This window comes from Rutidosis leptorrhynchoides, chromosome 1, assembly GCF_046630445.1.
Source record: "Rutidosis leptorrhynchoides isolate AG116_Rl617_1_P2 chromosome 1, CSIRO_AGI_Rlap_v1, whole genome shotgun sequence".
Taxonomy (NCBI): Eukaryota; Viridiplantae; Streptophyta; class Magnoliopsida; order Asterales; family Asteraceae; genus Rutidosis; species Rutidosis leptorrhynchoides.
This window is the reverse complement of record NC_092333.1, coordinates 513746101-513762577: the sequence shown is the minus strand read 5'-3', so window position 1 is coordinate 513762577 and position 16477 is coordinate 513746101. Positions and strand designations below refer to the sequence as shown.

Genomic DNA, 16477 nt, shown 5'->3' with positions numbered 1-16477 from the left:
TCCAAGACTTTTCCAGAATAGCAAAACCCTTGACTGCATTAACGCATAAAGGGAAGAAATTTGAATGGAATGATGAACAAGAGAAAGCGTTTCAGTTATTGAAGAAAAAGCTAACTACGGCACCTATATTGTCATTGCCTGAAGGGAATGATGATTTTGTGATTTATTGTGACGCATCAAAGCAAGGTCTCGGTTGTGTATTAATGCAACGAACGAAGGTGATTGCTTATGCGTCTAGACAATTGAAGATTCACGAACAAAATTATACGACGCATGATTTGGAATTAGGCGCGGTTGTTTTTGCATTAAAGACTTGGAGGCACTACTTATATGGGGTCAAAAGTATTATATATACCGACCACAAAAGTCTTCAACACATATTTAATCAGAAACAACTGAATATGAGGCAGCGTAGGTGGATTGAATTATTGAATGATTACGACTTTGAGATTCGTTACCACCCGGGAAAGGCAAATGTGGTAGCCGATGCCTTGAGCAGGAAGGACAGAGAACCCATTCGAGTAAAATCTATGAATATAATGATTCATAATAACCTTACTACTCAAATAAAGGAGGCGCAACAAGGAGTTTTAAAAGAAGGAAATTTAAAGGATGAAATACCCAAAGGATCGGAGAAGCATCTTAATATTCGGGAAGACGGAACCCGGTATAGGGCTGAAAGGATTTGGGTACCAAGATTTGGAGATATGAGAGAAATGGTACTTAGAGAAGCTCATAAAACCAGATACTCAATACATCCTGGAACGGGGAAGATGTACAAGGATCTCAAGAAACATTTTTGGTGGCCGGGTATGAAAGCCGATGTTGCTAAATATGTAGGAGAATGTTTGACGTGTTCTAAGGTCAAAGCTGAGCATCAGAAACCATCAGGTCTACTTCAACAACCCGAAATCCCAGAATGGAAATGGGAAAACATTACCATGGATTTCATCACTAAATTGCCAAGGACTGCAAGTGGTTTTGATACTATTTGGGTAATAGTTGATCGTCTCACCAAATCAGCACACTTTCTGCCAATAAGAGAAGATGACAAGATGGAGAAGTTAGCACGACTGTATTTGAAGGAAGTCGTCTCCAGACATGGAATACCAATCTCTATTATCTCTGATAGGGATGGCAGATTTATTTCAAGATTCTGGCAGACATTACAGCAAGCATTAGGAACTCGTCTAGACATGAGTACTGCCTATCATCCACAAACTGATGGGCAGAGCGAAAGGACGATACAAACGCTTGAAGACATGCTACGAGCATGTGTTATTGATTTCGGAAATAGTTGGGATCGACAGCTACCGTTAGCAGAATTTTCCTACAACAACAGCTACCATTCAAGCATTGAGATGGCGCCGTTTGAAGCACTTTATGGTAGAAAGTGCAGGTCTCCGATTTGTTGGAGTGAAGTGGGGGATAGACAGATTACGGGTCCGGAGATTATACAAGAAACTACCGAGAAGATCATCCAAATTCAACAACGGTTGAAAACCGCCCAAAGTCGACAAAAGAGCTACGCTGACATTAAAAGAAAAGATATAGAATTTGAAATTGGAGAGATGGTGATGCTTAAAGTTGCACCTTGGAAAGGCGTTGTTCGATTTGGTAAACGAGGGAAATTAAATCCAAGGTATATTGGACCATTCAAGATTATTGATCGTGTCGGACCAGTAGCTTACCGACTTGAGTTACCTCAACAACTCGCGGCTGTACATAACACTTTCCACGTCTCGAATTTGAAGAAATGTTTTGCTAAAGAAGATCTCACTATTCCGTTAGATGAAATCCAAATCAATGAAAAACTCCAATTCATCGAAGAACCCGTCGAAATAATGGATCGTGAGGTTAAAAGACTTAAGCAAAACAAGATTCCAATTGTTAAGGTTCGATGGAATGCTCGTAGAGGACCCGAGTTCACCTGGGAGCGTGAAGATCAGATGAAGAAGAAATACCCGCATCTATTTCCAGAAGATTCGTCAACACCTTCAACAGCTTAAAATTTCGGGACGAAATTTATTTAACGGGTAGGTACTGTAGTGACCCGAACTTTTCCATGTTTATATATATTAATTGAGGTTGATATTTACATGATTAAATGTTTCCAACATGTTAAGCAATCAAACTTGTTAAGACTTGATTAATTGAAATATGTTTCATATAGACAATTGACCACCCAAGTTGACCAGCGATTCACGAACGTTAAAACTTGTAAAAACGACTTGACGATATATATATGGATATACATATGGTTAACATGAGATTATGATAAGTAAGTATCCCCATAAGTATATTAACAATGAGTTATATACATATAAACAAGACTACTAACTTAAGGATTTCGAAACGAGACATATATGTAACGATTATCGTTGTAACGACATTTAAATGTATATATATCATATTAAGATATATTAATATATCATAATATCATGATAATATAATAATTTAACATCTCATTAGATATAATAAACAATGGGTTAACAACATTAATTGAGATCGTTAACTTAAAGGTTTCAAAACAACACTTACATGTAACGACTAACGATGACTTAACGACTCCGTTAAAATGTATATACATGTAGTGTATTTAGATGTATTAAAATACTTTTGGAAGACTTCAAGACATATATCAAAACACTCATACTTAACGAAAATGGTTACAGTTACTTTCCCATTCTTTTCTTTCATCAAGAATTCTAGTCGTATTCTTACCCGTATTATACACAGCTTCAAAACGTACTTACTATGGGTATATACCAATAGGAACTAGCATGGGATTCCACTCTTGATTATGTCATGTATGACTAATCAATTTTAACTTCTACCATGAGCTAGTCAACTAACTAGAACTCCTTTTAACCCCACTCACCACTCACCAATTAACACTCATCATTCACTCCATTTCACTTCCAAATCTCTTTCTAATTCTCTCTCAACACACCCACACTATTATGAACGTATTTTTCCAGTAGTTAATCATCATCTTCATCAAAAATCACTTCAAGAATCAAGCTATAATCATCATAGGAAAAACACTTCAAGAATACTTCAAAAATCCCTTCAAGTTTACTAATTTACTTCCAAGCTTTCTAATCCATTCCAAGTAATCATCTAAGATCAAGAAACCTTTGTTATATACAGTAGGTTATCTTTCTTATTCAAGGTAATATTCATATTCAAACTTTGATTCAATTTCTATAACTATAAACTATCTTAATTCGAGTAAAAATCTTACTTGAACTTGTTTTTGTGTCATGATCCTACTTCAAGAACTTTCAAGCCATCCAAGATCCTTTGAAGCTAGATCATTTCTTGTCACTTCCAGTAGGTTTACCTACTAAACTTGAGGTAGTAATGATGTTCATAACATCATTCGATTCATATATATAAAACTATCTTATTCGAAGATTTAAACTCGTAATCACTAGAACATAGTTTAGTTAATTCTAAACTTGTTCGCAAACAAAAGTTAATCCTTCTAACTTGACTTTTAAAATTAACTAAACACATGTTCTATATCTATATGATATGCTAACTTAATGATTTAAAACCTGGAAACACGAAAAACACCGTAAAACCGGATTTACGCCGTCGTAGTAACACCGCGGGCTGTTTTGGGTTAGTTAATTAAAAACTATGATAAACTTTGATTTAAAAGTTGTTATTCTGAGAAAATGATTTTTATTATGAACATGAAACTATATCCAAAAATTATGGTTAAACTCAAAGTGGAAGTATGTTTTCTAAAATGGTCATCTAGACGTCGTTCTTTCGACTGAAATGACTACCTTTACAAAAACGACTTGTAACTTATTTTTCCGACTATAAACCTATACTTTTTCTGTTTAGATTCATAAAATACAGTTCAATATGAAACCATAGCAATTTGATTCATTCAAAACGGATTTAAAATGAAGAAGTTATGGGTAAAACAAGATTGGATAATTTTTCTCATTTTAGCTACGTGAAAATTGGTAACAAATCTATTCCAACCATAACTTAATCAACTTGTATTGTATATTATGTAATCTTGAGATACCATAGACACGTATACAATGTTTCGACCTATCATGTCGACACATCTATATATATTTCGGAACAACCATAGACACTCTATATGTGAATGTTGGAGTTAGCTATACAGGGTTGAGGTTGATTCCAAAATATATATAGTTTGAGTTGTGATCAATACTGAGATACGTATACACTGGGTCGTGGATTGATTCAAGATAATATTTATTGATTTATTTCTGTACATCTAACTGTGGACAACTAGTTGTAGGTTACTAACGAGGACAGCTGACTTAATAAACTTAAAACATCAAAATATATTAAAAGTGTTGTAAATATATTTTGAACATACTTTAATATATATGTATATATTGTTATAGGTTCGTGAATCAACAGTGGCCAAGTCTTACTTCTCGACGAAGTAAAAATCTGTGAAAGTGAGTTATAGTCCCACTTTTAAAATCTAATATTTTTGGGATGAGAATACATGCAGGTTTTATAAATGATTTACAAAATAGACACAAGTACGTGAAACTACATTCTATGGTTGAATTATCGAAATCGAATATGCCCCTTTTTATTAAGTCTGGTAATCTAAGAATTAGGGAACAGACACCCTAATTGACGCGAATCCTAAAGATAGATCTATTGGGCTTAACAAACCCCATCCAAAGTACCGGATGCTTTAGTACTTCGAAATTTATATCATATCCGAAGGGTGTCCCGGAATGATGGGGATATTCTTATATATGCATCTTGTTAATGTCGGTTACCAGGTGTTCACCATATGAATGATTTTTATCTCTATGTATGGGATATGTATTGAAATATGAAATCTTGTGGTCTATTATTATGATTTGATATATATAGGTTAAACCTATAACTCACCAACATTTTTGTTGACGTTTTAAAGCATGTTTATTCTCAGGTGATTATTAAGAGCTTCCGCTGTCGCATACTTAAATAAGGACGAGATTTGGAGTCCATGCTTGTATGATATTGTGTAAAAACTGCATTCGAGAAACTTATTTTGTTGTAACATATTTGTATTGTAAACCATTATGTAATGGTCGTGTGTAAACAGGATATTTTAGATTATCATTATTTGATAATCTACGTAAAACTTTTAAACCTTTATTGATGAAATAAAGGTTATGTTTGTTTTAAAATGAATGCAGTCTTTGAAAAACGTCTCATATAGAGGTCAAAACCTCGCAACGAAATCAATTAATATGGAACGTTTTTAATCAATAAGAACGGGACATTTCATTCGCCAAGAGGGCAATGTGGCGGATGGAAAGGATCGCCTTCCAATGATTGAGGAGGCTACGAACCCATCCCCAATTCATCCAAAATAGATGATTACTGATTGGTTGATCCATTCCAGTCACACTGCTTTCGGAGCTTGAGTGGGATTCCACATCGGAATTCGAGGGACTTGAACTAATGACGAATTCCATTTCGTTCGATTGAATAAAGGATTTTTAGATATGAAATGATTTTCCGGCTATCGGGCGGTATTCTAATTACATAGAATATCTATATATATAGCGCAAAAGATTTCGTAGATTACGGAGGAATTTACGGGATATGTCAGGCAAAGTTTACAATAACAAATACGCTAAGATATGAATTTTGTCTATACACTATTCATGTAATCAATGCAGTAAGACGTGTCTAGACTAAGAATGATAAGCAGACGATTTCTGACAAAAATGATAAGCAAAACTTTTGACATGCAGACACGGTCGAAGTCCAGACTCACTAATGCATCCTAACGACTATCAGTTAGACACACTAATGCAGACCTGGTTCGCTAAGACCACCGCTCTGATACCAACTGAAAGGACCCATTCATATACATTATAAACGATTCACAATAGTTAATTACATCGCGAGGTATTTGACCTCTATATGATACATTTTACAAACATTGCACTCGTTTTCAAAAGACAAACTTTCTTTACATCGAAATTTGACAGCATGCATACCATTTCATAATACATCCAACTATAATTGACTTAATAATAATCTTGATGAACTCAACGACTCGAATGCAACGTCTTTCGAAATATGCCATGAATGACTCCAAGTAATATCCTTAAAATGAGCTAATGCACAGCGGAAGATTTTCTTAATACCTGAGAATAAGCATGCTTTAAAGTGTCAACCAAAAGGTTGGTGAGTTCATTAGTTTATCATAATCAATCATTTCCCATTTATATAATAGACCACAAGATTCTCATTTTTTCATAAATCTCATTACACTCGTAAGTGCATAAAAATCATTCATATGATGGACACCTGATAACCGACATTAACATAATGCATATAGAATATCCCCCGCATACTCGCAAGTATGCCATAAATATTGGCAATCGCAATCACCATTTAAATCGAAGTACTAAAGCATTCCAAATTCCAGAATGAGGTTTGTTAGGCCCATAGATCTATCTTTAGGATTCACGTCAATTAGGGGCCATTTCCCTAATTCTTAGGTTACCAGACTTGAAGGGGCGATATTCGGTATAGTAATCTAACCATACAATGTAGTTTCAAGTACTTGTGTCTATTTCATCAAACATTTATAAAAAACAGCGCATGTATTCTCAGTCCTAAAAATATATATATATATTGCAAAAGCATTTAAAAAGGGAGCAAATGAAACTCACAATATTGTATTTCGTAGTAATTAAGCATATGATGGCATTGAACAAGTGCAAGGTTGGCCTCGGATTCACGAACCTATATTAATTATATATATTTATATGTTTGATCAATATCTGTCTAACAATTTAGGTCAAGTCGTAGTGTATCACAATCCTAATGCTCGAGACTAAATATGCAAAAATCAACAAAAGTCATATTGACCAAAATGTCTTCCAAAATTTATACATGATTATTATATAGTTTAAATATAGTCGTTTTATATATTTAAATATTTTTAATAGATTTTATTAAAGTAAATAATATAGTTCTTTTATTAATAAATAATATTTTATATTAAAATTTTTATAATAAAAATATACTTTTATATATCTTAAGTAATAAAATTTATAAAGTTCATTTAATATCATAAAAATAATATGATAGGTATTATTAATGTAATTATATTATACGTAGTAAAATATCTTTGTATCACATATTTATTTGATAAAATAATATTGATAATAATAATAATAATAATAAGTAAAAGTTGTATTATTTTGTAATAATAATTATTATTCTACTAATAAAAATAACAATAATTATATTTTCTAAAAATGATAAAATGATAATTTTTATTAATAATAGTACTAAAATGATAATAATAATAATAATGATGTTTCAGATTAACAGTGATATTTTATTAAAAATGATAATTTTAATATTAAAAATAATTTTAATAATAATAATAGTAAAATAATGAAAACGCTATTTTTTCCTTTAAATCAATATCTTACAATATCTTAATTTCATCATGATACTCATACTCATTATTTCCTAATCGCTTCGTTTAATAGCTTTTAGTTGTCTTTTATATCGCGTTCATATTAATAATAATATATTAATAATAATAATAGTAATCATAATAATTAGATGTTACTAATATTAGTTTTAATTATAATAATACTAATAATAATAATATTAATGATAATACTAATAATTATTTGAATGATAATATAATAATAATAATAATAATAATAATAATAATAATAATAATAATAATAATAATAATAATAATAATAATAATAATTATAACCTTAACGATAATAACGATAATAATAAAAATAAAAATAACAATAATATCTTTTATTAATAACGACAATGATGATAATAATAATAATAATAATAATAATAATAATAATAATAATAATAATAATAATAATAATAATAATAATAATAATAATAATAATAATAATAATAATTAGATTATAACGACGATAATAACGACGATAATAATAATCACTTTTACAAAAATTCAATTGACTATAACTTCTAAACCGTTCATCGAAACCATTCGATATCTAAATGAAAAATTCTCAATTTTTCGCTAGCTTTCCAATGACGTGCATATCATATACCTTATCTTAATAGCATATGTATTTAATTCAAGATTCGACATAAACTATCTAACGACAATAACGAATGTATAAGCATGCATAATCCTATATACTCGAGCACTAGTCAGGGATACACTAATAATATATAAAAGTTAAGTTATGAGTGCTCACGTATCAATATTGAGATTCAATATTACAGAAAAAGTACGTAGACGCAACGGGGATGATAAACACTAGTTTGACTCACGAGCAATACTCCCGAACCATACCCATAACCTCCATAGCTATAACCCATAATTTCCTTAGCTCTATCCCGCTCGAAAAACAATTTCGAAATCACTCAGACAACACTCCATCGTAATATTTTATGTATACTAATAATATCTTGAAATAATACGAAGTAAATATATATATATATATATGTAAATCGATTGAAAGAGTTTAGAGAAAAATATTTTCAAGTTTCTATGAAATAATGAAACCTATTGAATTCTATTTATAATAGATTTTTGAATTATTAAAGTGAATTATTAAAGTATGAATTATTAAAGTGAATTATTAAAGTATGAATTATTAAAGTGAATTATTAAAGTTAAAGTAAATTAAAAATAAAGTAAAGGTAAAGTTTAAGTTTAAGTATAGTAAAAGTATAAAACTATGTACGCATAATACGCGTATAAATATATATATATATATAATATTAATTTAAATCGTTATATAAATATATTTAATAAAATAAAATATAAATATCGTTATCTTTATCATTCTGGTTAAGTAATGAGTTGTCAAAAGTGGTTCTAGATATTTATAAAAGTTATATACGTTTTAATAATAAAGTTCTTTTTTAAACTAAAAACGTTTTTGTACGTTTGAAACTAAATCAAATAAATATGATAATTTTGTTTTCCAAAACTAAATATATTTAAGAATCATTTTGTTTAAAGGTTAAAATAATAGAAATCGTTATATCATAAAATGTTTTAGAAAAGTAGAATCATATATATTCATAATAGGTTTCAAGTTTTTAAATTACAGTATGTTGGTGAAGCGTGAGATAAAGTCCAAAGGTTAAATAAACGTATGAAATCATCTTAATGAAAAATGTCGAGTTACTTAACTTGTCGATATCCAACATCTAAGTTATTTACACTCCACGTTCTTACTTATAAATCACTTTACCATTTTCCGAATGTTGTCAAAAAGAATAGATTTCTTAAATCACAGTGGACCTCATAAGATGGACCCGTAATCATATCACAATGTATATGATAAATCAATCATTTGATATTATCTTTTAATTCCATCGATAAACATGTTGAAACAAATACGTTCGTGTAAAGTATTATACGTTTAATACTTTATTAATATTCTCAAGTTATAATATATATATATATATATATATATATATATATATATATATATACACACACATACATACATACATACATACATACATACATACATACATACATACATACATACATATACATATCTATTTATATATAACAGTTCGTGAATCGTCGAAATTTGGTCGAGGTTATAATGAATGTATGAACACAGTTTAAAATTCTTGAGATATAACTTAACAAACTTTGCTTATCGTGTCGGAATAATATAAAGATAAAGTTTAATTTTGGTTGGAATTTTCCGGGTTGTCACAATTCTGTTTCAATTATTTCATGGTTGCTACTGGCACACTGCTTCTACAGCTACTTTATATATGTTTATAGTTTACGAATAAAAGGAAGACGTATGGAAAGGATGAAGATAAAACGATGATACAAAGAAGATGATGAATAGTATTTTTTTTCTATGTTACAACGAATTTCTATGGCTGTATCCAGTGTTGTAAATCTCCCGAGATCTCCCCGAGATCTCTCCCGAGATCTCATTTTTAGAAGGCGATCGAGACAAGATGTTCGTCTCCCGAGATTTCTCGATCAACGGGTTCAAACTTAGTCAAAGCCACGATTTCTCGGTCAACGAGATGTATCTCCTTTAGCTTCGGTTTAGTGAAAATAATTTGATAATGGTGGTGATTGATGAAATACACAAAGATGATGAGTAATCAACGAGATGTCTTGGTGGCCGACAACTATAGCCCACGAAACCATTCACAATATTATTATTTTTTGCTGCTACCGAATTCTTTTAAAAACGTTCATGTTGATTTGGGCAATTAGTTTTGGGCTTGTGAAATCATTAATGGGCCGAGACCCAAGATTGTTTAGACTGATTTCGTACGTGATGATATCTCGATAAATTTGATGGCAGTGGCACCAAGTTTGTTGGAATGTAAATGATGACGAGTTAAAAGTAAATTAATCAGTAATTATAATAGAAATTAAGAAGCAGAGGAATGGTTAGGGTGTTGATGGATTAAACGAGAGGTCTTGGGTTCGAGCCCGGGGTGTGGCAATTTTTTTTTATAAGAAGAAGAAGAAGACAGACATTTGTATTAGGATAAATAGATTTGGTGTATCAATTAAATCAGAATTGAGGTGGCAAAGGAATGGTTAAAGGCGTTATCGGGTTAGCGAGACGTCGCGGGTTCAAACCCGGACTTGGGCATTTTTTTTAAAGGCTAGTTCTTTGAGGTAGTTTACTTATTACCCATTATTATTATTATTATTATTATTATTATTATTATTATTATTATTATTATTATTATTATTATTATTATTATTATTATTATTATTATTTATTATTATTATTATATATTATCATTATTATTAAAATTAATATTTTTATTAAAATTATCATTATTATTATTTTTATCATTATTAGTATTAACATTATTATTAATATTTTTATCATTTTTAATATTATTACTATCATTATTATTACTTTTACCAATACAACTATATTATTATTATTATCAATACTAATATTAATAATAATAATAATAATAATAATAATAATATTATTATTATTATTATTATTATTACAATAAAAGTTAGTTACATAAAATATACTTAATAAAATTATAGTTTATAAATTAATTATTTAAAGTATATAAAATAAATATATTAAGACATGAATTACTAAAATAACAGTTATATTAATAATAATACATAAATTATTCGACTTCAATTATATGTGTTAATATATACATAAATGATATAGGTTCGTGAATTCGAGGTCAATCCTGCATTGTTCAGTTCCGTCGTATGCATATTTTTACTACAAAATATCGTACCGTGAGTTCATTTGCTCCATTTTACTCTTTATATTTTTGGGACTGAGAATACATGCGCTGCTTTTATAAATGTTTTACGAAATAGACACAAGTAATCGAAACTACATTCTATGGTTGGATTATCGAAATTGAATATCACCCTTTTAGCTTGGTAGCCTAAGAATTAGGGAACAGACCCCCTAATTGACGCGAATCCTGAAGATAGATCTATGGGCCTAACAAACCCCATCCAGGTTATGGATGCTTTAGTACTTCGATTTTATATACAAATGAGTGTACCTGTATATTTGGGGATATTCTATATGCATTTGTTAATGTCAGTTACCAGGTGTTCACCATATGAATGATTTTTATACAGATGAGTGTTCACTGTATGATAATTTCTATTTCCAGATGAGTGTTCCTGCAGTTAACTATGAAAATTAAATCTTGTGGTCTATTAAAATGATGGAAATGAATGTTTATGATAAACTAATGAACTCACCAACCTTTTGGTTGACACTTGAAAGCATGTTTATTCTCAGGTATGAAAGAAATCTTCCGCTGTGCATTTGCTCATTTTAGAGATATTACTTGGAGTCGTTCATGGTATATTTCAAAAGACGTTGTATTCGAGTCGTTGAGTTCATCAAGAATATTATTAAGTCATTTATAGTTGGATATATTATGAAATGGTATGCATGCTGTCAACTTTCGATGTGATGAAAGTTTGTCTTTTAAAAACGAATGCAATGTTTGTAAAATGTATCATTTAGAGGTCAAATACCTCGCAATGAAATCAAATCAATTATTATGTTTCGTTTATAATCGATATGAACGGGGCATTTTAACAACTATCTAATGCGCAGTTAAAGTGGATCTATCAATTTTCGTAGTTGAAATATCAATGCGTCTTGAGTATATCATTATCAAACGTTGTCATGTACCAATTTTTGTTATCTCACCTTCGATTACCATTGCCAACACTATGTTCTAGTTTGTAATAATACTTATGTAACAAAATATAAATAACTAATGAACGACTCATCACTCAATTATATGGACAAACAAGATACTAGTAGTATATACCAATCTACGGAACATTAATTTTATTTGTTGAGTTTAATCATGATTATCGAACCGCGCAGATAAACTGGATTACAGATAAAACATAGCATGAGACCACCTAAATATCTTTCACAAAAGCGAGTGAAAAGGTAACCAAGTTAACACTAGCACATAAATCTGAAATAGGATATCAAAAACTTGAGTCACGATGAATGTGGGAAAGTTTGTTGTTAGTGGCTCATCTCGTCATTAAACATCTCTATCTTTCTTCCGTTCAACGGCTGAACAGGTCTCGAGTTGCTTTTGCATCCAATAATCAAAGGTGCTTTTAAAGCCGCTACTTGTTCTCGTGAAATAGACCTCACCTATGAGTTTGATTAGACCACGGTGTTAAAAACCATAAAATGAAACAAATGGAACAAAAATAATTTCTCATGAAGTAATCATGTGTTTATACCTTGCCAAGAATGTTCCATATAACTCCTTCAGTGCATGGAGGTGTGGAAAAAGATCCTACATATCGGTAATACTTGCGTGTATGTTTTCTAATTTCATGTGTTGTGATGGTTCCGATAGCTATTTGAGTTTGTTCGTGAGATGAGCTATGAACCATCTTCTGCAGTTGCGCCAATTTGGTTTGTATCTGTTTTGTGCAAATACTTTAACATCAATTATTTGTATTTGTAACAAGGGGCACACCTACTAGGTTAGCACCGGTAACACGAGCTAATAATGAAATAAGCCGTCTAATAAATTTTTATTTTTGAGTTTAACTAGTGACACCAGTAGATATTTTAAATTTTATTAAGTAATATCATTAAAATAAGTCATCTAGTGAAAAAATTTTGAAGCTTTTCACGAATGACACCACTGTCTTTTCTAGATCTGACACTTAAGTGTAACCATATTTTTGGTTACATGGAATATTAGTTAAACTCATAACGTATATATATTTTTTAATTTAGTTGAAGTACATTACAATTTTGCCGACACAATTATAATTTTTAAAGGTTGAAAAAGTGATCCGGATTCAAGTTAATAACTAGATGTACTATACAATTTTAAACAATAGCTTAGTGAACTGTTTGAAGCAAATATGAATGAAATACGTACCTTAGACAGTAGAGGGTCAGGATGGCCATAACGGTAAAGAACACCTATAACGGACACTTCACCATCAACAGATTTGTGAACCAAATGAAGCTCAGCATCATACCTATAGACATAATATGTATATACTAGTGTTTTATTATCATACGTTCCGGCTTTAATATTTACTCGTACAACATATGGTTAGGAAATAAGGACATACCGAACGCCACCAAGGTGATGCTCTGAAGGCGAATGCCAATGCATTTGTACAAGACTATAGTTTTTTCCATTCAATCTAAAGATTCCTGCATTTCCATCATAATTCATCTGCACCAAATTTCAGATTCAATTCGTTGATCAACATCACAGTAGAAACTAAAAAAAAACAAAAGCCAAGGTTGGTTAAAAATGGAAAAATGATGAATACGAACACAAAATTCAAAGACTAAAAAAATCAGATTCGAAGCCTCAACAAGAAAATTTCATAAAAAATAAGTGGAAAACCGAGAAGATCAGTTCAAATAAAAGAACATAATTGGAGTCAATACTCAATACTGAACTCATTCAAGTAAATGGACCAGCAATGAGCAAAAGTAGAATCACAACTAGAAAGTTGAAAAAACCACACTTTTTAATTTGAAAAATACCAAAACTTACAAATGATATGACAGTGGAGTTTCACGAATGTAATTACACATCTTTTTCTTTTTCTCTTAACTTTATTCTTCACATAATTGGTCCACTTTATTTTATAATACTTTTTATACAAATTTTTGTAAGTGTAGCGTCTCACTTTTAGTTTTCAACATTATTATTTGAATTTATCAACAACAAATTATTTATTTTGTAAATCGAATAATTATTATTTTATATCTAGTTTTTATACAGAAGTAGAGTTAAATAATAATTATTGATGTTGAAAAATGCATATATACATTACATATATACACAATAAGATAGAAATCTAAAGAAAAACTCACGGTGTAGTTAAACCGATAAGGATATCTCTTATTCTTTATTTTCATAACCGAACTGCAAACTTCGGTTAGTTCATAATCTTAACCAAAACCACAGTTATATGCTTAGTTTAGTATTCGGCTCGATTTAAGCAATTATCTAAGGTGTCAAAAGACTAAAATACTCTTTAGGGAGTAAAAAATCCTCGTGAAGAGTAAAAGTATGTTTTGTATTGATATAATTATAATTATGGTTTGGTGTTATCGAATTTTTTTACAGACTTACAATAGATGAAATTTACTTTTTGTACAAATATAAATTAACATCGGTCTATTTTAATAACTAAAACGTAAAAAATTGAGTTGACCAGATTAAAATTCAAGATTCTAAAATTATAAAAAGTGCAACGGCAACGTTAATCTTGACTAGAGTCAACATTATGGAATTAAAAGTCAAAATGAATTAAAAATAGATAAGAAAAAAATACAAACCGCAACATTGAAAAGATTGTCAACAAGAGTAGCGTTCACAGCAACATGATATTCGATGTCTAATTGCTTTAAGTGTCGACCGGAAACACATTTTGACTTTATGATATTCACCGGAGACTGAAATTTACCATTAGAACAAGCTGAGTATGTTGGGCTTAAACTCCCCCATCTTTGTGGGCCTGATGGGCCCATGTAACTAAATTGTGGTCCACCACCACTCACTGTTTGTCAACAATCAATCAACATCAACATTCTACGAGTAACATTTAATTCAAAAAGCTAATCACAAACCCGAACTCAAATCCAAATTCAAATCAATTTAATGGAAATAGGTCACGTAAGATATTATTGTTTGGATAATAAATAGATTATGCTTTTTATAATCTTATAAGACATACGACTATAAGAGGATTATCAATTAATTAAGCTAAAGCTATTACGGTAAGATTAAAGTCACGTCATACCTAAAATTCGAAACCACCTAGAAGTAGAACCTAATTATTTATATATCTATATACAAAAAATTCATTGATTTTTTAATTTTTTTTTATAATAACTAAGTATATATGTATGCGCGGGGAGTGTTCTGTAAAACTAGATGGTAGCTCAAAATAAAAGTTTATATCTAGCTTGATTTTATGTTTCAAGCTGGAACCTCAAGCTTATGTTTATAAGACTTCTCTAAGTTAGCTGAAGATTAAAAATGTAAAATGACATATAATAACAAAAGTAAAGAATATATAAAGACACAAGGTGTAAATGTAACTATACAAATAATATTTCCTAAGTTCCTAACTTATTTTTAGATTCTACTTTAAGTGGCTTATTTTTCAACATAAGCTAAAAATTTAATTTACTAAAGAATGCTACTAGATATTAAAAAATGAGATTATATTTTCATAAGTTAGTAAAGGTACTATAAACTTGTGCAAGTGTAACGCACTCGTAGTAAACAATAACCATACATATAGAAAGGGGATCATACCAAAGTAAGGAGATATTGTAAGAAACAAGAGTAATGACATGAAGAATAAGAAAAGAACTTGAGAAGCCATGAACGAATGGAGATAGGAAGATGCAGATAGTGAAGAAATAATCAGTAATGCTATTTGTATTGTCACTTGCATATGACATGTTTAATTGTTGTCTATATATAGAAACAAGGTAGCTTTTGGAGGGTAGCTATAGAGATCTAAAGAATAAAGCATGTGATATTATGACCAAGCATATTTTGTTTTTATATTTATTATTATTATTATTATTATTATTATATCCAAAGAAGACAGGCACGAATATTTGTTACTACGTATTTACTACTGGATAACTATATATTATTAATTGTTTAAAGTTATCAGAAACTTTAAATGCATAAATACTTCTAATTTTTTTTTTTTTTTTTTTTGAAGGCTACTAGTTATTATAGATTATAGCACAAGACTAATTTGATAGTGTCATATTTTTCTGATTAATGCTTTAATGAAAGTTTTCGACCACAAAAAATAAATTTACTTTATGTATGAACTGCTTTGTAAATTGTATACAATACAATATACAAATACAAATAATCCTGAGCCATCCAACATGGGTCTTACATTTGACCTCTTGAGGCCCTACCACAATACCAA

General features: G+C 30.0%; 1 protein-coding gene across 2 annotated transcripts; it reads right to left on the bottom strand.

The window, feature by feature from the left end:
• Window positions 1-12317: 12317 nt before the first annotated feature.
• On the bottom strand, window positions 12318-15968 carry LOC139876510 (alpha carbonic anhydrase 1, chloroplastic-like). Of its 2 annotated transcripts, none has more exons than XM_071863846.1 (6): window positions 15838-15968; window positions 14853-15105; window positions 13625-13731; window positions 13426-13528; window positions 12770-12955; window positions 12318-12677 (listed from the first exon to the last, which is right to left on the bottom strand). In XM_071863846.1, exons 2-6 carry the CDS (start codon window positions 15042-15044, stop codon window positions 12543-12545), a joined length of 723 nt encoding a protein of 240 aa, XP_071719947.1. In that variant the 5' UTR covers window positions 15045-15105; window positions 15838-15968; the 3' UTR covers window positions 12318-12542. The 2 variants fall into 2 exon arrangements, with proteins under 2 accessions (XP_071719947.1, XP_071719940.1); XM_071863839.1 differs by having other exon boundaries at window positions 12320-12677; window positions 14853-15073; window positions 15838-15967.
• Between the last annotated feature and the right edge of the window lie 509 nt (window positions 15969-16477).

Excerpts from the sequence above, each read along its gene's own strand:
- LOC139876510 (XM_071863839.1), bottom strand. The coding sequence starts at position 15,907 with ATGGCTTCTCAAGTTCTTTTCTTATTCTTCATGTCATTACTCTTGTTT. Across the intron at positions 15,074-15,837 it reads TACAATATCTCCTTACTTTG|TGAGTGGTGGTGGACCACAA; the intron begins GTATGATCCCCT and ends GTTGACAAACAG. Across the intron at positions 12,678-12,769 it reads TATGGAACATTCTTGGCAAG|GTGAGGTCTATTTCACGAGA; the intron begins GTATAAACACAT and ends TCAAACTCATAG.